Source organism: Pseudopipra pipra, chromosome 4, assembly GCF_036250125.1.
Source record: "Pseudopipra pipra isolate bDixPip1 chromosome 4, bDixPip1.hap1, whole genome shotgun sequence".
Classification (NCBI taxonomy): Eukaryota; Metazoa; Chordata; class Aves; order Passeriformes; family Pipridae; genus Pseudopipra; species Pseudopipra pipra.
The window spans coordinates 52589639-52617610 of record NC_087552.1 but is presented as its reverse complement, the minus strand read 5'-3'; the positions used below and the strand labels follow the sequence as shown (position 1 = coordinate 52617610).

The window sequence follows — 27972 nt, the reverse complement described above, 5'->3', positions numbered from 1 at the left end:
TAAACATGCTCCAAGCAAACTACAGATGTTTGAAATAAATATTCTATTTAATGCTAATTAAAGTTAATCAAAAACAGATTTTTGAGCACTTCCAATTGTTAATCCAAAAAAAGAAATGGTCCCATGTAAAAAAGAGGTCGGACAGGCCAGTAAGTTACTTTCACTTTTGTTTCCACACTGGATGTGGCTTCATTGTAACCACCAGAATTCAACACAACCTCAGAGAACAATATACCCAATGGAAAAAAAGAAAAAATCATGCACAACATTTGAAGCTACACTGATTTCCAGGTCAGAGCCCTTGTTGTTGCAGGCTCTCTCTCACCCCTTGAGCAGTGCAGCCACCGCCAGGGATTGCACCAGTGCTCACACCAGACAAACGTGCCCCAGGTGGCACCAGAGAGAACTGAATTGTCTCAAGGAACTTTTTATTTTTTTACACGTTGCTAGTTTTAGAAATTTAGAAAAATCACAAGCTGCACAGGTATAAAGTTTCCTCAGTCCAACAAACTACCAACTATGCTTGTTTTGTAATCACGTGCAGCTGTAAATGTTTTTATTTATCTAGAATTGTATTTTTAGAGTAACTCATTTTATCATCTACATTAAGTCCTAATCTGAAATCCGTTAAATCCTTGATAATTGGAGAATTGCACAGTAGAAATAACAGCTTAATGGTCCTTCATTTTCATATTGAAACAACTAAAATATAAAGTCAGAATATTTTTTAAGGAACATCTTACTTCCACACTGTTATGCTTCACATTAAACATTCCATCCTATTAGAAATCCTTCCATTTGCAAGTCATTTTAGAGCTATCTTTAGCCACTGCTTTCTTTTTTATACAGCTTGAATGATGAACACGTGAAGTAGCCTGACACCAGAACCCAATCTGGTTTTAACCTATCATTTTAAAGAATTTGGTCTTTGCAACAGGTTTACAGAAGTGATCCCAATGAAGACAAACAACATTAACGTTTCCCCCACAGGTGTTAGAACATCTGGTTAAAAAAAGTGGTCAGAAGGCACCTCCACCACAGACTTTTACCTCACTTGGAAGCATGGCACCTTTCTGATATGCCTACATCTACTGTGCATAAGCTTCAACTTTAATTAAACTAAAGATTAAGTAAGCAGAGCTACTTAGAGAACTGTGGGCAATAATTAAAATAACTTCAAATACATCAAACTGTTCCTACACAGCACCTAATCATAACAACTTCTACCTGCCTTTGCCCTACAAACCAAATTTTTTAAACTAGCAGTTTTCTTCACCACCTACAAAGTTTTACTGTTAGAAGTTAATATTAAGTGGTAGTTCCCTCCCATGCCTATAAAAACAACTGACATATTATCTGTTATTTTAGTATATGAGAAGAATTATAACTTTAAGAAATGCTAGATACACAAACAATCCTGTATCAGAGAAACCAAACACTTCATAAACAAGAAAAGCAAAACCAACCTTAGTCTCCTTTTCCCTTTTCTTCCCACTTGAGGGTCCTTCACCATTTTTAATTTTTTCACTCTTTGTCACAGTCTCACATTGTTGTCGCTTTCCAGGAGGAACAACACCAAAGAATTTCCGGATATCCTAGCAAAAGGGAAAACAATAAATTTTTAAATACATAGCTCATCACACACTATAAAACAGCAATGCACTGAAATTACTTTCTCAGCAGCTCCATTACAATATATATTGATTTTGAAATTCTGTTTATGATTCAGAAAACAAAGCCCAGCTAGTTAAACGTAGCTGCTCAGACACCCACACCACCTTTCTCGTCTTCGAATCATGAAAAAATGTATTTCTTCCTTAGTCATCTTCATTGCAATACAAACTTCCACTAGCAATGAAATACAATGACTTAAGACAGATGCTTAATTCTTTTTTTTTCCAATTAGTTATCACAAACCTAGACCAAAGTACTTCTACAGTTAAAATGATCAACACAGCTATGAAGTAGTGTCAAATGTAAAAAGACAATTAAGTAGTGGGACATACTGCATTCTCCACCTTCTCATAAATTTAAGACAGTAACTTGCACCTCGCTAAAAAATTAGTCAGCTAAAAAGAGGTAACATTTCAATAGAGAAACAATTTAATATCAAGACTTCCAAAAGGTCTATTTTGTAACCTTATTTTAGTACCTGACCATAACAAGCTTTCTAAGTGTGTAAAATCAACAGCTGAAGCTTCAACTTTAGAAAAACACTATCGTATAGACAAAACCAAATCTGACTTCTGTCAAAAAAAGCCCACTGGTTCAGGTTTATTAAAAAGAAAGTGAGAAAACAGGTACCTGGTTGGTATCACTACCTCCAGCATTAGCAGCCATTTTAGAGAAAGAAAGTGCCTCATATGGCCTAAATAATATAGAGAAGGTAAAGGATGTGGCTCAGGCCTACATTGTACCCAGCTGAGAGCTATTCCCCATCATGGAGTTCATCTGGTAATTTGTTATTATCGCAAGTAACCACAAGTAAAGCAATACATTCTTAAGAAATCTGCATCAAGTCTGATCGATAATAAGGAGTCTTTCAGGCTCCTTTTCTCTTACCAGCCAGCTCCCTGGCAGTTTGGATTTAGGGCTTAAAATCAATGGAACATGTAATTTGAAAGCATGCACAAAATATGGGACATGTATAGATTCGTTTAGCATAAAACAATTTTCTAGAATCAGAAATGTTATTTCCTGTAAAAGTTTAGGCTCTTTGTGTTATAGCTCCATATAATAACATAGATTCAGCAAGCAGACAATAGTAGACTGGAAAGCATTCTTCCTTAAGTGTGACTTCACACATTTCCATTATGGAATTCATGCATAGATTTTCAACACTCTACTATCTTACATGTACTCCTACAATATAAATGCATTACCATATAAACTCTGAAATTCTGCCCATCGATACCTTTAGCTAACAAGTTTGAAGAGAGCATCTGTTTAAAAAGTCTCCAAGTGGATTTGTGGACTTGATCACTCAATTATATTCATTATTACTGACTTCTTTTTAGGCTTAAGATAACAGGCAAGAGAAAAACAAGCCTCATTAGAACTTCTATGTAGTAAAATAATTTAAATACTTACTACAACCCTGCAAAATAAAGTGACTTCAAATTTTTGGGTTTTTTTTAATAGTTGTTACTTTAAAGCTTAAAATATTTGGAGAATTAATTTTAGATCAACAATAACGCTCTACTCATTCTGTTGCTTTAACTAAAAACTGTCAAATAGCAAGTGAGCTGCTCTGCAAACTTACAAACCTCTACCAAGCTCTGTGCTTTCTGGAAATTGTTGTGAGGGAACATGAATACATCCCAAAATCAGTCTTCAAGCTTACACACTTTACAAGTGGTAGCAGGAAATACGTGTTACATTGGATAGCCCAACTTAACACCACCTGTCTGGTTTAATTTACTTTTAAAGTCTATTGGTAGACTTCTACAGAGGCTTTTTAGCAAGATTTATTTATCATTCTTTTTCCTCTATCTTCATCTTGAGTTTTGGATTCCAGTTCTGGAATCAGTTTTTCTTTTAAAATGCACATAACTGTGGTAGAAGATTTGCAGAACCTTTTGGTGTTGCAAGAAGATGCAATAATATTAGAATTTTTTAATAGACTTACACAAGGGTTATGAAATGCAGACTTCATAAACTACACAGCCCCAAGATACAAAAGAAAACTGACACCTATGCACAATCTTCTTCAAACTTCAGAGTTATAAATTCACCAATCTTCTTCAGCTATCCTGCTCTTTATAAGAAAAGGTAACCTTGTTAGCCACTGCTGACATAACAGACAGTGAATACAGAATTGCTTGGGAGAAAAGTATGCCACACTGCAACAATAAAGTTACCCTTCACTGACGCTTTTATCCAAGAATCATGAGATTTTTCATGCTATTTATTAAGAGATGCCAGATAAATTAATTCATTGCATAACTAACTGCAGAAATGAAGCAATGTAAGTATCTATCATATAGACTTAGATCCCAGATAGGATCACTTGCTTCAGTTCTGGGTTTGTTTATATATTTAACATACTCTGACTGACCCTCTCAGTGGTTTATAATGCCATGCATATATATGAGATCACCTAGTAGAAAAACTGTGTGTGTTTAGCTTTTATTATCTATGCTCATTCAAAAAGGCATCTATCAGTGGAACCATCAAGTTTCCTTCCAGGATATTGCCCCAAAAACCACAGCAGTGTGCCTTGCACATCCTGGAAAAACCCACCAGCATGGCTGTTCCAGGTGGTCCCCTTGCCCGTAACACTAAAATCTAAGGGCAAGACTATATTGGTTTGTCTCCCCAGGTGTGCTTCAGCAGCAGCAACAAGACATGTAATTTTGAGCTCTTCCACCCCAGTAGGAGGTGTAACTAAGGCTTTCTGATCACTCTTGCTTAGTTAGGGGCGTAATTGATGCACAGCATCTGAACAGCCTAAAAAGATGGTTCCTGCTCAGCTTTTAGCAATGGTATGACCTCAGTAATGGCTGTGCCATCTAGTCCTTGCCAGTTCTGAATACTGATTCAAATCCTCCATCTTATAAAATAACAGGAGACTATAGAAATTCATCACATCGGGTTGCAAGTTTTCTTTTGAAAGATTTGTATCTGTCTGTTTTACTGAGGAGAGTAACACAAGCAGAAACTGAAACCTATTTGTTAGGTGGTACACAGACTGGTTACTTCAAAGACAGTGTTTTTACAAGGCTAGTGTTCAATAAGGCATAATATTTTCCAAAATAACATCATATAATTCACTCTGCACCTCAAAATACAAGACAGAACACTGAATTTCACCAACCTAGCTCAGTGACTGCAATAGAAAGTATATACACCTCATTCCAGGTATTCGGAGCATCCATGAGGGCCTTCATCAAAAGAATCATATTTATTTACAGCCTGCCTATTTCAGCGCAAGTTTTGCCCCAACATCACCTGTGACATTTGGTGCTTCCAGAAAATTGCAGTAACTGAAATCGAATTTATAATATCACTTCAATGAAACTAGTAATACTTGCTTGGGTAATTATACTTAATTAATATTTACTGATAGTGGCAACTGCAGCACAGGTTCTATATGACATTTTTCAACCAGTGTCACAGGTCTAAGTACACAACAGCTGATGCTCCAGCTCCGGCCCTATGAGTGTCCCTCTCAGCTAGAGAAAACTCAAGCAGCCCCTACTCCCAGCCACTCACTCCATCAGGTGTACCAGTATAGCGCTCTGCTTGGAAACTGGGTCAGGCCACTAATCTGGGTGAAAAAATAAATCCCTTCTAAAACAAATCAGTTCATTGTGTAACTCTACACACAACAGTTCAGCACAGCTGAGAAGATGCTGCAGAACCAATCTGACGGGGGCTACTTGCATTTGGCAATACACGAAAAAAGTTTGCAAGGGTGTGACACTGAATTGCAATACACTTGTGCTGTTGCTGCACCATTACTAACATCACTGCATTTTTGCCTCTGCAGCTGCAGCAGTGATGGTTGTACAGCCTCTTTGCTTCAGAACTGAAAAGGGAACGGGCTGAGGCAACTCATATTGTCCTCAAAATTATTATTGTCTTCTTCCTTTCTAGGAAAGTGCCAGACATTGCAAGATGTGTGAATTCAGAAGACGACACAGAGGGAGAAAGCCTTTGCCCCGCAAAGGTGGGAAAGGAGGAAGCAAGTCTTCTATTAAGATCAGTTTTCTAAAAAGGTGTTAGCAGAGAAACAGGAGAAGCAGATTTGTCCTCCTACATAAATTTAAAGCCATCGGCCAGCCCTAACAAACTATGAAAATATCACACATGACTAGTTTCAGGAGTCTAAGTGCTGGCAGACCTCTGTCATTACTGTAGAAGACTCAGACTGTATCACCCATCATTGCAGAGCATCAGGTTTAAGCTATAAACATGTTTAAACTCTTTGGAGTCCAAAATCAAAGCTGAACGCTAACCGGCTTTGAACGGCATCTGTAGTTAAACCAGTAAAAGGTGTGCAGAGAGGCTCCATTTGAGTAGAAGAAAACTTATCTGAGCCAGAGATGAAGAGGGGATACCACCTTATAGTGGCTGCTTAAGGGAGCAGCACTTTGGAAAGCACAAAAACACGTATAAGTTAATATTTACAAACTCTTTACAGCCTAATGAGGGTTGCATCCTTATTTATAAACAACTGTCTACTTCCAGACTTTTAAGTTCTTTTCTCCCCACTCGAACTGTTTTTCTGCAAATACTGCGCGCCCTCCAGCTCGGCAGAAGAAACGCCCTCGTGTGTGCCCCTGCTGGAATTAAAAGCAGAGTTAACACTCCGGCAGACCGCGTTTGGAGAGGTTAGCTCGTCCGCATTCCTTCCCCAGTCGAGCCCGCGGTCCACGCCTAATTCCCCTAATTCGATGAGCTGGAGAGGCTCAGCCGCTTCCCGCTTCGGGCATTCCCTCGGCCAGGGGCTCCATGGCACCACGCGGGGGGCCGGGGCTCGGTCGCTGCGGGGGGAGCGCGGCGGGGCGATCTCTGCTCCGCGGCGGGGCGATCTCTGCTCCGCGGCGGGGCGATCTCTGCTCCGCGGCCGCTCCGCCGCCCGCGGGGCTCGCTCAGCCCGCGCCGGGCCCCGCCGGCCCCGCCGCCGCCCCCCTGCCCCGCCGCCGCCTCCCGGGCCCTGCGCGACGCCCCCTGCCCACGCAGAGCCCCGCGGCGGGGAGACCCGCGGGCAGCCCCTCACCATGCTGGCGGCGGTGCCCGTGCCTAGCGGGACGCTCCCGGCTCCATGCTCCCGCCTTCGCGCCAACTCCCGCCGCCCGGCGCGCGGCGCTGCCGTCACGGCCGCGACGGGCGGGGCGGGCGCGGGGGCAGCTCCGGGTCGGGGCCGGTCCCTCGCCGTGCCCCCGCCGGAACCCCGTCTCCCCTGCCTCCCCTGCCCGCCTGCCCTCGGCACTTCCCCCCTCTCCGTCTTCTGTGCGGGCCCCAGCGGCTCGTGCCTGCGGCGGGGGTTTAACCGCTCCCGCAGCTTCGGGCCTGGCCCGGCAGGAACGGGAGCTCCCGTCAGAATGCGGCCCGCAGGGAATAGCCTGTCCTTGGTCCCCTCCGGCAGAGCCGGAGAGCTGACAGTCCGAACGGCTGGTTAAAAACATACAAGAAAGCAGAGCCAGGCCTCCATGAGATTCGGCTCTTTTTAGGGGATTGAGGCAAACGAAGCATCCAAAAAGGCGTACAGCCAATAACAGCAGTGCAGGCGCCACCAGCCAGGCCTGGATCGGCGCAGCACAGCAAGGCATGTCCTTGTTATAAACGTGAGATGGTCCCTTCCCCTGGTTGTGCCGGGAGCACACCCAGATGTGTCGGGCTGTGATTCCTCTATGAGACAGCCCTTAGTCTGCATCTGAGGAGGCCAAGAGAAATTGAGGAGTTACACTCTGTCTTTTCCCACTGATTCTTTTATTTTCTAATTCATCTTTAATGAAATCTTGTTCAATTTTCTAATTAATCTTTAATGAAATCTTGTATGTTTTCATCCATTTTGTTTCCTCTACTTGCTGAACAGTGGCAGGGAATAAACTTAGTCAAACCAAAGAAAAGAATTACTTGCCTGATGTTTAGATTCTGCAAACCTGCTGTATTCTTAATTATTGTTAGACTTGGAGAAGAATAGGGAAGGCAAACAGAATTTTGCCAATGATTTAGGAAACCACTCATTAAAAAAAACTAAAACCAAAAAGCAAAGAGTACAAGCTCAATTTGTGCTTGGCTCATACTGCAATTTCTAATGCTATGACTTGTGTACACTCTCTGTTCCCATCTTTCTTTTTCCTTTTTTTTTTCATTCTTCCAAGAACAAGAGACTGTCTACTTGGTAGGATGGTCGAATTCCAACAAAAATAACTACACCGAGATAAAAGTTAATGATACTTATTACTATTCCCATTTAATTATTTAAATTGGACTTTAAGTAATTGTAGGATCCTGTTTGTACAGAAATTGCTACCGTTCTATTATGAATACGCATGGTTAGGTGGACTCATATTTTCAGCATTAGCCTAGCTTGTGAATTTGGATTTCTGCGTAGGAAATATGACAAAATAAGCAACTAAATGCAGATCCATAGCACAGGCTGTGCTTTTCAGCCTGCTTTACAAGTTATTGCATAAGCACTCAACATAATGGTTATGCAAACATAACTGGTATTGCTTTAGAAAAACATCTCCAGTGATAAGTTTGTATTTACGTATTTAATTCTCATTATGTAATTTTTAAAGCTGTGCATATTCCTGATACCAGAACTAAAGAGTAGTTAAAGAGGCTGACATCTGTAAGAGCCAGACAAACTGTTCAAATAATGCTAAAAGAGTTATTGCAGGTGGTTATCTCTATTTGTAGTTGATAAAGCAACCTAGAGTAACAACCAGCAGAGCAGTATCTGCTTGTGGGCTTGTGACATGTCCATGTTTCTTGGAAGGCAAGAGTTTAACCCTTCATGAAGAGATCAGACTGAATACCTGCAATGTCTTTAATTCACTCCCGGGTATGGTGGGGAGACAGGAGACCTCTGTTTCTGTGTGCCTGACTATGAAACCACTGGAAGTGGGAAAAACCTCACTCTGCCACAGGAAACAAAACTGAATGTTCATTGTATTATTATGTGCTTTGCAAGATAAAATCAAGGCAATATCCCTTTTGAGTCTGTTAATTGATCCTGGGTCATGTTTTAAAGCCGTATTATCCAACTGAAAGTACACCTTTTTAAAAAATAGCTGAAGTACACTCAATATCATCACTCTATTTACAATTGTGACGAATAATTTTTTAAAAATTAGACTTGTTTTCTACCTTTCTGAAAATCACAGCCTATTCAGCTGTTTATATTGGATTTTTTTTCCAAAATACTTGAAAAAAGTGAGATATTAGCTCTTGAGCTTGAGTTTTTTCCCCTGTCGAACCAAGCCAGTCCTACTGTTATTGTTAGTGAAGGCTTTGTCTTGCTTATCAAGAGGAGATTACATTTTCTTGTATTGATAAATAAAAATAGCCTGTTCTCTTTTTGTTAATATTTTCATGTATATTTTCTTTTCAAATTTTTGAATATTGCTATGTTTATTTCAGAATTGAAATCAACTTTTATTGCAATTTTTGAAGGGATATTTTATTTACTGCTCTACACAATTTGTATTTTGAATTGTTTGAAACTTACTTGAAATATAAGGCAGAGACTTGTAACTTAACACTGAGATACTTTTCAAGTCCATAAGGCAGCCTTTCTCACGTGTTTTAGGGGATAACTCACTTGAATAATTTGAGAAATCTCTGTAATGGAACAGAGATGTTCTGAGCTTCATAGGTGTCCAAAGGACCTCTGAGGTTAGGAATAGCCCTAAAGAAATACAGTATGGTAATGCTGAGACGATTAGGGAGACACAACAAAAATATTTTTCCTGAAATTTCAGGTTAAATCCTGGGGGTTTTTTTGTGAAATTAACAGACATTAAAATACTCATTTAGTAGATTGTAGTCTCTATTTTGGAGGAATACCATAGGGAATATATTGCTTACTAGAATCTCTAGTAAAGAAAATAAATTTTTCTGACATTGTAGAAAAAGGAATGAGCATTTTGATGCAGATGAAAATTCCAAAAATTCTTTGTAAATCTGTGGTCTAGTTTCTATTTACATTAGGCTTTCTGTAGTATCCATTACAATTGGGCATCTTTAGAAAAGACTTGACCCCATATCAAACAGCTTTTGCTGTATAAGGTAAAGATAAGTGATTTGCTTGATGCTGTTGTGGGCAATTATATAGGTTGTACTTTTTTGAGCTTCTCATACTAGTAGATCTGAGCAGCTGATGTGAATGTAAACATTACACTTTTTCTAAGTGAACTTTGTCTTTAGGTCCCTCTCTTCATTTGCATATGTAGGCAGAATGAATGTGTGTTAACTTGGATACTCCACCTAACATTCAAAACTCTACTCCTTTAAACTAACGTTTGGCATTTTTGCAGATCAAACCCCAGGTTTTCAAGCCAAACACCAAAACAAGTAGAATACATGTTCAATAGTCAAGTGAAAAGTTGTTTTCATCATTTGAATCATGTGCCTTGACAGAAGCAAAGAAGAAAAGGAAAATTGATAGCTAAGAATTTAACTGAATAATCATTAGTCTTCCCAACTGCTGAATCTGTATCAGCAGGTGCCCCGGAGATCTCAGCCTCTCCCAGCCTTGATTCATTCTGAAACCAGATTTGTTAAGTGCATGGCCAGAGGCAGGAAATCCCACTGTGCACTGTCATACTGATGTCCACATACGGCATCAGGGTTGGAGCCTATCATGACTCTGCCACTTGAGCTAGCAGGATAATTAATTCTCTTCCCCTCCTTTTGTACCCTCACTTCCCAACAGCCCCCTACCGCACCTCTCTCTTCTGTGCTGATTGCTTTCCAAATTACCAACAGTGTTTCTTTCCCCCAGGTCCTTGCTTAGCTAATCAAAACCTCCTCCCAGATTCAAGTCACTGTATGACTCTCATCAGTTAAATTGCTTCCTCTCTAACTTCATGAAGTTACATTATAGCTCAAACAGTTAAATGTGAAAAAGCAGTAAGAAACTGGATTCACAGAGGCTTGAAATACTGAATCACTTTCAAACCTTGATTATAGCAAGGTCACGTCAATAATCAGGAAAGAAATACAATTCATAACCTTGTACAGACCAAGCATCTGGGAGCACAAGTCTCTGCTGCATCTTTCATATCTTGGGCAGGTGCAACATATTGTCTGCAATAAGATGCCAGTGGTACTAAATCTGCTGTAGTTAGTGAGGAGAAGCCTATTGTCTTTACCTTGTCAATAGGTTGCCAAGGTGTTACGAAACTGTTGTGGGTATTTGGAACTTGAGCATCTGGTAATCATAGTAACTAGCTGCTTTAGGAGTGTACTGGCATCCATAACAACCTGTATTTGGGTTTTCTTTCATTTATTTCATTTCCAAGCTGCCTGTGTGTGATAGGATCTTGGCTAAGTGTGGATGAATTACTTCAGGTAGTTGATGGAGTGCTGGGTTTGTTATGTGGCAGAGACTTGTGTAAGATGCATGGCTACCCCACCAGCAGGGACCTGCAGTGCAGATGTCAGTGGGAGCTTTCTTCTTCATCTGTAGTGAAAATGTTCCTTGTAAAGGCACTGCAGAGAAGTGCTTACACACATGGAGGTTTTGTTGTTTATCTTAAAACATAAATAAATTGTCTTTCATTTTTACTGATTAATCAGCTTTATGGATAAACTAAAGGTATGTCAGTGCTATTGTGCAGTGCTGCAATCATACTCTCACAGATGGCAGCAGCTCAGCAGTGCATCTGGACTTTCATGTCCTACATGCCAGCAGGGCTAATTCATCCAAGCAGAGTGCTGTACTCAGGTGATAAATTGTTCCCATGTTCAGATTTCAGTATTTCTTGCGTGTGAAGTTACTTCGCACTGCTATATTGTTCCACAAAGCTCTTCAGCAACTGTGGTCTATGTGTGGATACACTTTATATAACTGTGCCTCAAGAAAATAAAATGGCAGGACTCGGCCTTACTGTACTGAGTAAATTGATTATATCTCAACATATATAGTGTTGCTGTAATGTAAAATGTTAAAAGGTTGAATCGTATTGCATAACTGCTCTGTAAAATATTCACTGTACTGATGCCCCAGCTGTGTATACAAAGATTGTTAAATAAATCAATCCTAAAATAGTATCTTTCATGGCTAATTGTCTTTCCTAATTGTGATTATTTGAAGAAATCCAGGGAAATTGTGTAAGAACTGGAGCAGACCCGTGTTGATTTTGTTCTGCTGCTGTATGTACAGCTGTACAAAGCAAACTTTTATATAGGATAGAAAAACAGTTGCATGTGTTTGAAAGAAATATTGACCTGCTTTAAATTTTTATATAGTTGATGGAATGTGCATATATTTCTTGTCAACAACAAAATTTCCACAAGTCCAGGGAGAGTTTTTCAGCAGAAACAGGATGTTTGAGCAGGGCAGGACTGAGGAATGATGCAGTCCCCTTCCAGCCATCCAATTACTCAGATGGGAAAAATAATTTTTTAATTGGAGACTCCATAGTCTGAATTATATTAATGTTTCCTCAAAATACAGCTGCACAAGGAATAAAGGATGTGATATCTTCATAGCACCCCTCTGTCACCTATATTCTCCCAACATGGATGATCAAGCTTTAAATACTGATAAATTAGTTACTAGCATTTCTCCTGTTCAGGCAACCTATTTTCCTGCAGCACAAAGCCAGGTAGGTGTCTCAGTGGTCATACAGAGGCCACCTCCCTACAAATTACACCATTCTCTGACCCGTTCTACATCTCACAGTTCAGGCTAATCATTGACAGGGCTTTTACGATCACAAGCTTTTAGTGAAGCTTTGATAAGACACTCCAGCAGTTTGTGGCAAATGAAGACAGTCTGCGTGGTGGGGACTCCAGCAAATGAATGGATTTTTTTCAGTGTCCGTACAAGGAATCTGACTTTTAACATTGGCTCTATAAACCGGCATAATGTGTGGCCAACGACCGGAGAGAATTGTTGCTTTTTGGATGTTAGTTTTCATAAGGACAGTTACTGGGCTTGCTGAAGAGGGAAGATCTGTGTGGAAAAAGGACCCCCACTTCAGCCCTGTGAGTGAAACACAGATGTTTTTGTATGACACTTTCCCCAAAGAGTTTCTCTGGGGTGTAGGGACAGGGGCTTTCCAGGTGGAAGGCAGCTGGAGGAAGGACGGGAAAGGCTCCTCTATCTGGGACCGCTTCGCCCACTCAGAGTTCAGTGATGCTGACAGCACAGGCACCTCCAGTGACAGTTACATTTTGTTGGACAAAGATTTGTCTGCTCTGGATTTTTTGGGAGTTACTTTTTACCAGTTTTCAATTTCATGGTCAAGGCTTTTTCCCACCGGAGTCGTAGCAGCTCCCAATGAAAAAGGACTCCAGTATTATAACACCCTTATTGACTCTCTACTCTACAGAAATATTGATCCTGTAGTTACACTGTACCACTGGGACCTGCCCTTGATGCTGCAAGAAAAATATGGGGGATGGAGAAATGAATCAATAATTGATATCTTCAATGACTATGCCACCTTTTGCTTCCGGACCTTTGGGGATCGTGTTAAGTATTGGATTACAATCCACAATCCATATTTAGTTGCTTGGCATGGGTATGGCACAGGTATTCATGCTCCAGGAGAGAGAGGGAAAATAACAACTGTCTACTCTGTAGGACACAATTTAATCAAGGTACAGTATAATAAGATTTTGCAAATTGATTTTGCACTGCCATAGGAAACAATGGAAGGAATCAGTCCTGTGATCAATGTTTGCAAAAAAAAGACTGTGAAAGCACCAAGAAATAACCTTTACCTAAGGCAGTCTTTCTGTTAATCCTCATTTTGATCTTACTGTTCTATTCATGAAAGATGACCTAGTAATTATTTATTTTAAAGTGCTTGTTTATTATTTTATTTAAAAATTTTGCATACAAAATCTGGCTATTAAAGAGTAAGATTTTCCTTCTTTATTCTTTCCATTTAGTTAAACACACTGACATTACGATTCATTTGGCTACACTGAATGACTATTCTATTAGTTTAAAAGGAAACTTTTTTGTATTTCCATATTAAATCAATTCTACTAGCCATGGAGTATGTATATATAAGTATGATTGGTTCTAGCTTAGTAAGATCATATTGTAAAATGTTTATTCTCCAACTAGTAAGTTTATTCTCTGTGCCTAGCTGCATTACTCCCAGCTCTACAGTAGCTCTCACTGTGCCAGGATCTCTACATGGAGACTGCTGCCTTTGGGATCTGTGGATGAATGTGTCCCAGAAAAGTCCCATAATTTATTCTCCTTAAAAAAAAATTCTACTGAATGAATGGGGAATAACTATTACTTCTATGTCCAACCAGACACTTTCTTCCCTTCCTCCAAAATGGAGTCCTTTCCTCAGGACGTAGAAAGATGAAGCTACACCAGCACCTGTATTTCTTACAGGAGGAGGGAAACCTCTCTCCATCAAGTATGGCTCTAAGGTGGACACCAGAATCATCTATGCTTGTAAATGTCTTTGCTGGAAGATTTTTCAAGCAGTAGTAGTCATCAGGGCTGATGTAAAATTCAGCACTGATTCACACTTTTTTTGTTATGATTTGTTATTTTCAGGTTAGCTTTCTTACACTTCTTGGCAATCATTAGGAAAAACACAATCTAAAAGCAAGACAGCATAGAAAAAATTTAATAGTAAAGACTCAGTCCTTCAACACCCCCCCCAGAAATGTAGTTGCCTACATCTCAAGAGCCCTTTTGTCCTTCACAAAGATTGAGATTCCATCAATTTTCAAAATAAGGGCTTTAGCTCTACTGACTACATCCTTACCACAGACCAAAAGGGTCTGAAACTGAAATATTGTCTTCAAATAAGCCACACACACCTGCCTTCTTCTGAAGGGATGATGAACATCAGCAGCAGCAGCCTCTATATTCTAGCTCTTCATGGTTTAAAAACCAAACAAACTAAACAAGAACCCCAAATAATTTTATTAGCTTTTTTAAATTCTAGTTTTCCTAAATGTTCCCACTTTCCAGTGTACTAAAATAATTCCATATACCCCTGACATTGTTTTGTGTGCTCATTGCTGTTCAAAATTCCTTGACTAAAAAATCTTAAGAATTAGAAAGTATTGGTCTTTCTTTGGAAAGCTCTTTGCATATGCACATGATAAATTAGAGGATCAGGGTTTGAAAGAGCATGAGAGTATTTCGAGAAGAGAAGAACGATACTGTTGTCTTCATTTTATTAGATTGACTTTTCCAGCCTTTTTGCAGGGTTAATACTAAGTGACTTAGCACTTTCTGTGACTTTCAAGTCTATTGAATAATTTATATATTAATACCAGGAAAATATGCTGAAATTAATGAGTCATATGTATCTAGAGTAAATACACAATATTGATCCTGCTTTAGCCTTGACATTTGTCCTTGATCTACCAAGGAAAGTGAAAGATTAGGGATTAAACTCTAACTGAAAAAAGATTAGTCAAGATTTACTCAAAATACACAATTTGATGTATGATACAGCTTTTAAATTAATGTTTGTTTCATATCTGGTCTTACAAAACAAATTATATCAATCAGCTGGTTCCATCAACAACAGTTTGCACTTAGTGAAGACCTTCTATCTGAAAATGTTAATCTGCTTTACAGATAATTAACAACTAAAAGGAGAATTACAGGCGAGCAAATGCTATTGTCTCTACTATGTCTGTAAAAACCCTTACTAGAGATACTGACAAGTTTCTTTCAGTAAGAGTTAATCCTCAGAACTAAGAGTCATCAATGATACATATGACTTTGTGTATGAGGATCCTGTCTTGACTAATACTAAATGTACTTATTTGTACTTGAGTTCTACTCCTCTAGAATTATACCTGTGGCTGTATTCTCGACTGTAGACAACATTTGTAGTAGTAACTTCACTTTCTTCTAATCAACTCCTGAAGATGTGTACGAATACAATGAGTTGTCCCTGATTGCCTTTTAAATATCAATATTGCATTCTAATTAGTTCGGTTTTGGCAAAGTGATCTTCACCACTTCACCTAGAAAAGTGTGATTGCTACGATTTACCTGGTGCTATTGTCATGGTACTTGGCACTGTGCATAATACAGCTCACTTCAGTGGGGGGTTTCTTGTTAAGCCAATACAACCATATACCTCTCATTAAACAGTGGTGTTAGTGGCCTGTGTCTGGAAAAGAAAATGTACTAACCAGGTAAGAAATCACTAGAGGTAGAGAACAAAGCAAGCCTGGCCCTAGCAGCCACTCCAGGCTGGAGGGACTCTCAGGAGAGCACAGTGAAGGTAACTGAGGAGATGACACTGGCCACTCAAATTTTCTGATGAGACTGGTAAGAAAACCATTTTATAATACTTTAACTATATCTTGCAATTTGCCTCATGTGTCCGTTTTTGTTGGCTTCCCTTTTCAGCTACAGAACCTGCATTTCAAAGGTTAGTGTTACTTTATCAGTATTTTCAAAGACAGACCTTGAACAAATGTTACGAGCATGACCTTAGAAACCATGAACAACTGATACACAAAATTTCACAAACTGTAATGCTTTGGTACTCCCTAGCTTAAACAAATATCTACCTGACATCAGGCCTTTTGGGTTTTTTTAACTGTCAAGGCTGTGTGTTTCTAGATAAATTAACTGAAATTATTGTCGAAGGTAAGCAATGCTGTTTGGCTTGGTAATGATGGTGGTCTAACTCAACGCTGTCAGTATTTCACAATACTTCTCAGTGTTTTTCCTAGGTGCAAACAGTTATTTTCTTTCCAGATTAAGAGTATAAAGCCACACTTCATGCATAAGGCAAACCCTCAGTTACTTGACAGCTCCTCAGCTGGGAGAGGTTAGTTCCCCTCCCATGTCAGATCCTCTGATGTGATTCACACTGTAGTCCAGAGTCACCCTTCTCTGACCCCTGAGCTGTCTCATTTTCCTATAGGACTTTGACAATGCTAGTGGTTCCTCAGTCTCCCATGTATTTCTGGTTTTGTGTAAATTTTGTCTGTCGTATTCCCTTATTTAATTAATTAACAACATGACGTTTGAAGCTAATTCTGATGTATAATGATGTTCGGCTTTCTAAAACATGATGATAATCAGAAAAAATGGTATTAAGATGTGATACAAGATATGTTTTCATTGTCACTCACATGAATAGCAAAACTTCAGTCTGTCCTAGGGCAGTCAATATTTGGCCAATTATGAGTACTAAAACATGCTATATCCACCAGATTATATGCTTCCAAATTTCATTTTAAAACTCAAGTGTTATTGCTCCCTACTTGGTGTGAGTAAGCTTCATTCTATGCTGCTGCATGTACTGTCAGAAAAATTATGGCCATTTCAAAGAAGAAATTAATTACATTCCTGAACTAAATTCTCACTCGGAACTGTGAAAATTGAAATTTGGGTTCAAACTTCACATCTGGGTCCTTTGTCCAAATTTTTACATTTAGGGATTGTGCAAACATCAAAACTTGAACACTTACTCATATGATTAGGCCAAACTAAAATAACTAAATCCCAAGAAGAAGGATGAAGTGGATGTGATTTCATTAGAGTAAGCCCAGGTAACCCCCAGAGCACAGAGCATTAATAGCACAGAGTCAGCACTGACAAATGAAATATCATGAGATGTGTAATTTACGGAACAATTGTAAAGATGGTTTAAAATTTTAACCGTATCAGCAATCACTGCTTGACAAAGAAAGATCTAATGGGACTGTTTAGATCACAGAGTTCAAATCCCACCATTACAGCTGTTTAGTCTCAAAGTGTCCATGTAACAGCTATTCAGACCCCTCCTGGGACCTCTCCTGAAATTTAGACCTATGACAGAAGGCAAAAAGCCACAGCCCTGATCTATCATAGTAACAGCACATGAGTTACTGAGCATTGCCCTCATCCCAAGGTACCTTTCAGGGTAACAGCGATGGCCCATTACAACTGTGCAGGGTAACTTGTGTGCCTTAACTGCGACATTTCCATATAAGCCTGCAGTGAGTCAGATGGAGCTACTTGCCTCTCTAGCTGCCAGCCCATACAGAAACTTACTAGGGTTACAATTTAAAGCTATTTTTCTCTCATCAGGCTCATGCAAAAGTTTGGCATAACTACAAAGAACACTTTCAACCTTATCAGAAGGGGATGATGTCCATAGTATTGGGATCGCACTGGATCGAACCTAACAAATTGGAAGATGAGTTGGACATTTCTAAATGTCAGAAGTCTATGGAGAGAGTGCTTGGATGGTTTGCTAAACCTATCCATGGGGATGGTGATTATCCAGAAGAACTGAAAAATGAATTCTCATTTTTGCCACGCTTTACGGAGGATGAAAAAAACTACATAAAGGGAACAGCTGACTTCTTTGCATTTTCCTTTGGTCCTAATAACTTTAAACCTCCAAACACTCTACAAAAAATGGGCCAAAATTTGTCACTGAATTTGAGGGAAGTACTGAACTGGATTAAACTGGAATACAACAGTCCTCGAATCTTGATTGCAGAGAATGGCTGGTTCACTGACAACCATGTGAAAACAGACGACACCACAGCCATCTACATGATGAAAAACTTCATAAATAAGGTTTTACAAGGTTTGTACACAAGTTAGTTGTTGGATTTTCAGTGAGCACTTTAAAATTATCTGATATTTAGCCCTGTAGTGATTTAATCTTTTTTTAAAAGTGGTAATGGCAACAAAGTTAATAATTAATTATTTATACTGCATGAGTATGAGTCATGGATCAGGATCCACTGGTGCTAGGTGTAGTACAAACACAGAAAAAAACCCATAGTCTCTGTCCCAGAAAGTTAAAGTCCAACATTTGCATTGGATTTTAAAACAAAATAAATAAAAAACTGAGTGAGAAATTAATGAAAACAAATCTATTGGATATCACTTTTCACTGCTGGTAGCTCAACTGTAATACCTTTTTGTGGGTACATACCTTGACAGCAGGAAAATAAGACTGACTAAAGACTGTCATTGACATGCTGGGGTCCTAGTCCAATTCAAAATGCATGAAGGAAATGAGCAGGAGAACGACAATCATTCTTGAGGAATATTGCACACAAAGATGATATGTTTTAATAACACACATTTAATCTTGGATTTGCCCTTCATAAAGCCAGTGTGTGGGGTGCTCTCTGAAGGTAAAAGATTTAATTTTGTATGAAATATAAACACTATGAGTACCTTAAGCCTCTGCAAAACCAATATTTCTTTCCTCAGCCAGTTTATAGGAGTGGTGCTGGGAGCAGGGCAGCTGCTGGTTCTGAGAGCCATCAGCCCAGCAGGCTGCCCCACTGCTGATGCCACACTGCAGTGATGGGATGGCTTAGATCCCTTTACAAAAACCTTCTTTATCCTCAGAAGAGGGAAAACATGAGTTATCATTTACTCAGAGACCAAGCCAGGAAGTACTGCTTCACCAACAACTGTAATTAAGCTCCAGAGGAAGATTATCCATATATATTTAAAGTTGGTTCAAATTGTAAACTTATCCTGCCTTTTTTTGGAGGAAGTTGCATCCAGTATTTGATTTATGGTATTTTAAATAATGCGTGACGCAGTAGGAAAATCTAGATGCAGGCCTGAATTCTACAGCAGACCTGTCTGTGATAACCATCCATGGATTCACAATTCTGAAATACTTGGTCAATGTTCAACCAATAACTACTTGTCAAGAATTGTCATCAACGTTTTGATGTATGTAGATACTTCAACTTCTGCCTCAAAATACAGGATTATCTCTTAATTAATGCATTTTTGGGGAAGCAAAGTAATTCGTCCAATCAGGAATAATGTTTGGAACATATTTTCGTATTTTTACTTACAGAGAAGTCAGGTATAAATTTGCTGTTTGCAGCAAAACCAATTAGATAGATCATGTTAAGCCCAAAACATGATTTATATAGGCCAAACTGTAACGAGGTGGTGGCCGTTAAGACAGCATGTAACAGGCTATAAGGAGCTATACTCACGTGTGTGTGTTTGTTTGGGGAGAATACTGTAAACTTTGCACTGCTTGTAACTCGTGGCACCATGAGTCATGAAAACAGGTGATGTATAACATCACCTTTACAGTGAACTGACCTCAGTTATGATCTAAGGATGCAAGTGAAGCCACAGTGTCTCAGTGGCACACATATGCCCGTCCATACTGAAACTATTACTCCTGCAGGACTCCAAGACTCCACCTACAGTGGACACAAAAATGCCCTGAGATCTCCTTCTGTGAAAGTAATCTCTGGTGACACAGGGAGCTTTGTTGACTCCTGACCTTTTCTACCTCCAGCTCCTTGTTCCTGCCCCCAGTCATCCCCTTGTTATTAGGGATTTTCTCATCCCCACTCCAACATTCAGTGAGGATTCTGCCTTCTGTTTCTGCCATCTCCTTTCACTGTCCCTGCAGACAATGCTACAAACACACTCTCACACTGATCAACAGGATTTCTACCTATCACCTCCCTAACTTTTAAGTCTTCTTACCACAAAATATACATAAAACAGTGCTTTTTTCCCTACCCATTTTAACAAGCACAAATTCTCAACTAGGCATGCACCGTCTCGAGTACTACAGCATCTTTTGCTCTGACAATTAAACTTACCTGCCATCCATTCAGTATACTTCTAGAAATAAAAATATTCTCAGTTGTCAGTTATGCTGTCCCTAGATGTCTGCTTCCATTTGTTCAGCCTTCCTCATTGCAGACATGAAATACTCATCTTCACTTGCCAGGTCCTTCTGATCTATCTCTACATCAATCTCCACCTCTGCATTTTGCAATGGATATTTTCAGACACTTTCATACTTTCTCACATGGTTTCCCTAATATTTAGAAATTGCTTTTCTTGAAAATACATGGCATTGTATTGCTTCATTGCATTCCCTCATCTCCTTTCCAGTATTCTGGCCTTATCTATCAGCTTCTCATATACTTCATATCTGGCAACTAGGAAAATATCCTTCTGGACTGCACCCGTGCTGCTGGGTACCTTGTTACTCTGCTCACGTGGTGGACCACAAGTAAAATACAGCTTGTCCATCTGACTGTGTCAAAATCCTCAGTAACCCCACTTGGTCACTGCTTTGCCCTTGATATTCCAGCCCTTATAAGGTTAATGTGATGAGTTATCCTGTGGTATTTCCTAGCTTAAAGCTGGTGACAGGCAGCTAACATGACTGACCATGGAGTTTGGACTTTTTCTTCCAGGCTGCCTGCGGGCACGTGCTGTAAGTGGGTAAAAAACATTGTGGTTAGTTGGTGTCTGGCAAGAAGCTGCTTTGCAGGTTCTCGTGCCCTTCCTGAAGAATCAGGTTCCATATCTGAGAAAGCAGTAGTCATCTTTCTCATATATTATATGTAAAAGATCATATGTAGACCCCTTTGCAAGGTAGAGGGATATTAAGAAACATGCATGCACTGCACCCATTCTGTGATTAAATCAGTCTCTGAGCTGATCAACCCACCTTCTTCTGAAGTCATTAATTGCCCCATACCAACACATTAAATTTTGCAGTTTACAAGCTGAATAGGCATTCCTAAATGTTAGAGCTTACAGAGATCTTTCAAATAAAGGTAGAGAGTTTTAGCTTCATGACAAATGCACAATCTAGATCAATTGTTGCACCCTTAATTTTTACTCATGATTCTCTAATTTTATTAGAATATCTTACTGGCAAATTGTCAAATGCAACTTAAAGCCTGGCTGGCAGTGGTGTTTGCTCAGAGCAGAAATAAAGCATCCTGCAGTAATTTAATTTCTTAAGGAACTAGTGACACATTTTTTGTAATGAATAAAGACTAAGATATATAATGTCAGAGTTTTGCAATTAATTACAATGGGCCAACAACCCCATGAATGTTGAAAAGACACTCAAGATTTTCAAAGTAAATAGCCTTTTCTCAAAAATATCCCTTATATATGTTAGAGTACTAAATATAAGACTCATGGATATTACTTTCTTTTACATAGCTATTAAATATGACGACGTAGATGTGTTTGGTTACACAGCCTGGTCCCTCCTTGATGGCTTTGAATGGCAACATGCTTACAACATCAGGCGTGGATTATTTTACGTAGACTTCAAAAGTGAAAAAAAAGAAAGGATTCCCAAGTCATCTGCACTTTATTATAAACAAATCATACAAGAAAATGGCTTCTTCCCAAGAGAGTCTACCCCAAGCTTGCAAGCTCAATTCTCCTGTGACTTCTCCTGGGGTATCACCGAGTCTGTTCTCAAGGTAAGCATAAAATATTGAGAAGACTGCTGGAAGCAGAGTGATCAGTAACTTGGTGAACAAATGACTGTGTATGGCACCTTGCATTCAGGAATCTCAATGCACACTGCCAACAGAAGTTAAGCCATAACTACATAGCTTCAATTTCATTACTTTGCAAGTTTTCAGATGAGATGGTCACAGAGTGCTGGTACTGCTGCAGCAGCAGGCCCCGCTGCAGGAGCCCTTCCAGGCCCGGCCCACCCTTGCCTTCCCTCTGCTTGCATCTCCACGTGGCAGATCAGATTAGAAAATTTCAGACCAAGTTGACTCCAACCAATTGTTCCTGGGTTATTTTTCAACCAGGGGCTTCCAAACCCAGTCTGGAGTGTGGCCATAGGGATGCCTATGACAGTGTGATGGATAGGGTTGCATGGGGCAGGGACAAGGTGGTTACACTGGTGGCAGCAGAGCTACCTGCAGGCTTAAGGTAAACAGATTCCTGGATTGACCCTGGCTCTAAGTGCTACTTAGACAAGTTGGTAAGAAGCCCTTTAAAAGGACACGGAGCACAGGTGAGATAACCAACCTAGAGCTCACATTTGAAAAGAGATCATACCACCTTTTGTCCAAACTGCGGGGTTTTTATATACTTTATTTTTTCTTCTATTTCTGCTTTAAACTTGGTAAATAAGCTAACTGTATGGATGGCCAGTGTTGGGATACTCTTTCTGTCATTGCACACAGACAGGGAGTCCCAGGAACAATATCAGCCTCAAAAAATAACAAAACCCCATAATTTAACCTATTCACTGACAACCATAGGAAAAAAAAAAGTAAAGGTGCTATGTATTTTGTTAATATATAGCATGGAAAAGTCCATTTTCTTTAAAAAAATAAATTAATCTAAATATTTTAAACTCCACAATATTGTATTTTGAAACCTACAAAAAGCATTTAAAAAAATTGGAATATGGAAAAAACCCCATGTGCTACTCAGAACCTTGTTAACTAGTAGGAGATAGAAAAGATAAAAAAGCTACAAGATGTGTGAGATTACTATGCCTCAGTTTCACAGGGTTGATCTCGCAGCATTGCCAAAACAATCTGTACGTGCCTCGTATAGCCCCTGGTGCTTGTTCTTACCAGTTGCTTTCCTGGCAGCTGCCTGAGAACTGCTGTTTGCATGACCACAGAGTGAACTCAATCAGGGAGATATATCGGTGTGAAAACATATGGCATGTAGGCTGGTGACAGGGCAAATGCCAGTGTGTAACCAAACAGAAAGGAGAGTGCAACTTTAATGTTTTCTGTAGATAAAGGAACAGAACAAGTAAGATGACCACTAGCACAAAGCCCATATAGGCGAGTTGGTTATCCTCTCCCCCCTGGAGTATCTAAGCTTTCTGACACCCAGCACTAATCCTACAGCTGAACACAGGCAGAAGTGCAGATTATGAGGCAGCATTCATTTAATTAAAAACCATTGTAACATAGTTTTTATTTTCACAGGCAGAATTGGTGGCTTCCTCACCACAGTTCTGCGATTCCAGCCTGTACCTCTGGAATGTCACAGGAGATGGGCTTCTGCACAAAGTTGAAGGGGTAAAGCTAAAAACCCGACCAGCACAGTGCACGGATTTTGTCAGTATTAAAAAGCAACTTGACCTCCTAGAAAAAATGAAAGTCACTCATTACAGATTTGCACTTGACTGGTCACTAATTTTACCCAATGGAGATTTGTCAGTGGTCAACAGGCAAGTTCTTAGATATTACAGGTGTGTGATTAGTGAAGCACTGAAACTCAATGTTCAATCCATGGTCACCTTGTATTATCCCACTCACACCTACCTGGGCCTGCCAGGTCCTTTGCTGCAGGCAGGAGGATGGTTGAACCAATCTACTGCCTATGCTTTTCAAGACTACGCAGCTTTATGTTTTAGGGAACTTGGTGATTTGGTTAAACTTTGGATTACAATAAATGAGCCTAACCAGCTAAGCAATGTGTACAACAGGAGCAGCAATGATACCTATAGGGCAGCACATAACTTACTAATAGCACACGCCATGGCCTGGAGAGTATATGATGAGCAGTACCGGTCCTTCCAGGATGGCAAAGTGTCCCTGTCGCTGCATTCGGACTGGGCTGAGCCTGCCAACCCCTACTTTGAATCTCATTCAAAAGCTGCCGACAGGTTTCTTCAGTTTGAAATAGGCTGGTTTGCCAATCCCATATTTAAGACTGGGGACTATCCAGCTACCATGAGGGAATATATTGGCTTCAAAAACAGAAAAGGCCTCTCATACGCTTTGTTGCCATCTTTCACAAGTGAGGAAAAGCAGTTCGTCAAAGGTGCAGCTGACTTTTATGCACTGAATCATTTTACCACGAGATTTGTGATTCACGAACCTCAGAATGGGAGCCAGTATGAATTTGATCGTGACATTCAATTTCTGCAGGATATCACCTGCCTGAGCTCCCCTTCTCGTCTGGCAGTGGTGCCTTGGGGAATGCGCAGAGTTCTCAGGTGGATTAAAAAAACCTACGGCGACATCGATATTTACATCACAGCAAATGGAATAGATGACCCGTCCTTAGACAACGATGAACTTCGGAATTATTACTTGGGAAAATATGTACAAGAGGTTTTAAAAGGTGAGCACTCAAGTTCCCCAGAGCCAACTCTGTGGCTCAGACCCAGGCAATCCTTAGGCAAACTGTTAAGACTTGCCCTAGATGGAGCAAGCAGTTCTGGTTCAGATGCAGGAACTGGCCATCAGCAATCACCTCCCTGAGGGACCTGATTCTGCAGTCACACTCAGGGCAGATTCAATACAAAGCAAGCCTCTGACATGAAACGTAGCTACAGCTGCTTCCAGTTTAAAGCATGTGAGAAGCCATCTGGGCATGCACATACAGCAGAGTAGTTATTCAGAAGTTATTAGGAGATGGCACTTCAGACCAACAACTTTGAAGAGACAAATTTCTACTCTCCAAAGAAAGGCGGAAGTCTTCTTACTTGCATGCTGAACTAGTCATTGGACAGGAAATTGCAAGCAAGTCCACAGAGACCTGGAGGAACATGCAGAGTCCAACTCTAGTTCCTGTTCCACTACTTGCTTTCTCCTGGGCACCTATAGAAATACAGTTCTTCACTTTAAAGAAAAATTAGTAACAGTTATGGAGGTAGAGGACAAAAACATTCAAGATGATGATCTTCAGCAATAGCTTATTGTATGAGAAATCCTGCAAGCACCTCAGGTCTCACATCCCTCTTCCTCCAACCAATTGTTATAAAAGGAGTGAGCCACAGGCTACCAGAAAGGCCTCAGTACCTGAACCATACAGTCAAAATAAGATGCACAATACATGCTTGCCCTTATATTCCCTTCCCTATTGGCAAACATCAGTGAGATCCCTGATCAGGATGTGGTGTTTAAAAGTTTTTCTAAGGCACCTGTCAGCAAACATAGCTTAGGTATCCTGGTTTCTCCTCTGTAGGAGTTAGCTACATAAAAAAATGAGACAAATCTTACTCATGGCTAAGCATGGCTTCAGATTACTTTTAGACACCAAGAAACAAAGCATTCTCTCCCCAGTGCTTAGCTCTTTCTCAGTTACTAAAGGACTAATGAGCATTTGCTGGTTTATTTCCCATGCTAATTTCATACCGCAAACAAAAGAACAATACAGCATTAAAGGAAATAAGTTATTAAAGCATTGTTTAAAGGGCATTTCATCATAGTATTTCCATTTTACTTCTCAGATAGCATGACACTTCACAGTACTCACAAAAAGATCCCAATTTACATCTGCTTTCTCAATCAGGGTCACATTCCGAACTACGCTTACTGCTTGCACATGAATTGAAGGGATCTTTATTCACCAAGGCCTGCTATTTATAATTTAAGTATTTTCACCCAGCACTTGGGTGCACCAGTATAACATACAGCCACGCATGCTGTGGGGCTGGGCAGCTGAGTTTGGAGCAGGGAAGGAATTTTTGGAAAGCTCTTCTTATGGCACAGATGGGCAGCTGCTCCCCCTGAGTCATCATAGCTGGGTTCAGTAAAGAGCAGCATCTGGCTTTTCCCAGGAAAGCAAACTCCCAGCTCCAACTCTGTCCAAATCCAGCTTTCACACAGTAGGTCCAGAAAATTCCCAAATTTTAAGCATTTTTTAAAATAATGACACACAATTGAGACAGCTGAGTATTATTAGAAGCAGCAAGTAAATATTACATGATGCAATTACATTTTTTAACAATTTGAAATCTGAACTTATTACCAGAAAGTTTGCATGTTTTACTTAACCTATAGTTTTATTAATGTCTGGTTTTGGTTTCTCTTCCTTCTCAGCATACTACATTGACAAAGTCAAGATTAAAGGCTACTATGCATTTAAGATGACTGAAGAAAAATCTAAGCCCAGATTTGGATTCTTCACTTCAGATTCAAAAGGAAAGCCTTCAATAAAATTTTACAATACCCTGATAAGCAACAACGGCTTCCCTGCCAACTCCTCAGTCTGCAGTCCCTCAAACCAAGAAAAGCAGTGTAGCCTGTGCTTGTTTATTTCCCAGAAGAAGCCGTTAATATTCTTTGCCTGCTGCCTTTTCTCTACCCTTATCTTGCTTTTAACCATTATTTTTTTTCACAAAAGAAAAAGAAGAAAACGTTTTAAGGCAAAAAGCACGCGGTGCCTCTGCGTTTCATTTTAAAAGGGGGCACAAGCCCACTTTCAGTGAGATCCATCACTCTTCGAGTTCTACAGCGGATGATACAGCTCAGACAACTGTAGAAAAGCACTGAGTCACTCCAGTCATACACACCAAGCATTTCATTCAAAAACAGGAAGTAATCACATGCATAGGACTAAGAGCTATGACATTTGTTTCTGGTGAAATTACTTTTATCCACCTACTGTACATAGAGGATAAGTTCACCTATTTAAAAAAAAAAATTATGATTCTACTGTGCCTAGGAATAACCTTTTAAACAGCTTGACTTGTAAACGGTGACTAAGCTTTGCGAACTGATATGCACTTTTCTATGAACCAAGGTGTCTTGTGATATTCATGAGTGTTGTTGAGCATGAAATTGCATCTGTTCAGAGTTTACAAATAAAAGTGTTATTAAAACCCACAAACCTTCAGCTAAGTACACCACCAAGAAGGAAACGTCCTGGGCCGGCTCCTAAAACAACAAATTCAACTCCATTATTGACCAGTATAGATCCCCTGACATATTGGGTGACGTAGTTTTAAGCAAATGTAACTGGGTTAAGTCAAAATCATACAGAATCACTATTTTTCACCTCCAAAATCGGCCCGCTATAAAAAGTTCTTAGGAGAGAACATGCAAATAAGTAACTATTAATCCATTCAAGAGACTGACAAATATAATTGTAAATTTCACTTGTCATCATTCAAGTGGGTCTTTGGGCAATATTTGGAACTTAACATGTATGGATGCTTTCCTCACTATTAAGCTTTAGCAACTTGTTGCCAAGCATGTTTCTGCACTATCCCAGGGATTTTTGGAAACATTTTTTAAAAACTGAATAGAACAAGTGACAATGTGGATTTTACCATAGCACAGAAATAGTACAACCTCCCAATTAGATGTTGCTACATGGCAAGATTAGCAACTAAGAAAAAAAGCTGTATCCCCAAATGACAAAAATCACTGCTGGTGAAACTCAGCAATATGCTCTGATGGAACCTGGAGGTCAAGCCCTTTGTTTTCTTAATTTAGCAATACAAATAAAGCATTTTATTTTCAGACTACTGCTTCTATGTATTTAGTTTAAATGGTCTTAAAAATCTAGTTCTACTGATTTCAATTTTGTTTTTAATCTACTTCAGATTCTGTCACCACAAGCCTGAATTAAGAGGTTTTGAAATAATGTGAAAGAACTCTGTTCTCTGTGAGAACAATGCTTTTGCTATTTCTTAATGCTATGATTCAAAAATACCACTTCATGACTTTGCACACTGGGTCCACACTACCAATGTGTTTTCAAACCATCAGACTTCATTCAGACTGAATGTTCTCAGAGGCTGGCAGGGCAGTGTGTACACCACGCTAACATAACCTTTCTGTGACAATCTGCTT

The 27972-nt window shown here is 39.7% G+C and overlaps 2 protein-coding genes across 4 annotated transcripts in view; one reads left to right on the top strand and one right to left on the bottom strand.

Annotated features, from left to right (window-relative positions):
* Positions 1-7292, bottom strand: part of RFC1 (replication factor C subunit 1) — a 34003-nt gene extending 26711 nt beyond the window's left edge. The window contains exons 1-3 of one of the 2 annotated variants that reach the window (XM_064653016.1): positions 6742-7292; positions 6467-6488; positions 1467-1595 (exon numbers count right to left, since the gene is read on the bottom strand). In XM_064653016.1, the coding sequence (XP_064509086.1) occupies positions 1467-1595; positions 6467-6488; positions 6742-7277 (687 nt within the window). In that variant the 5' untranslated portion in view covers positions 7278-7292. Of the gene's footprint in view, positions 1-1466; positions 1596-6466; positions 6489-6724 lie in introns of both variants that reach the window. The other variant, XM_064653015.1, reaches the window with a different exon arrangement.
* A 5104-nt stretch (positions 7293-12396) lies between these two features.
* Positions 12397-27639, top strand: KLB (klotho beta). 2 transcript variants are annotated; one of them, XM_064653005.1, is made up of 5 exons: positions 12397-12672; positions 17717-18224; positions 21611-21879; positions 23368-24511; positions 26215-27639. In XM_064653005.1, exons 1-5 carry the CDS (start codon positions 12553-12555, stop codon positions 26574-26576), a joined length of 2403 nt encoding a protein of 800 aa, XP_064509075.1. In that variant the 5' UTR covers positions 12397-12552; the 3' UTR covers positions 26577-27639. The 2 variants fall into 2 exon arrangements, with proteins under 2 accessions (XP_064509075.1, XP_064509074.1); XM_064653004.1 differs by having other exon boundaries at positions 12399-13290.
* The last annotated feature ends 333 nt before the right edge of the window (positions 27640-27972 follow it).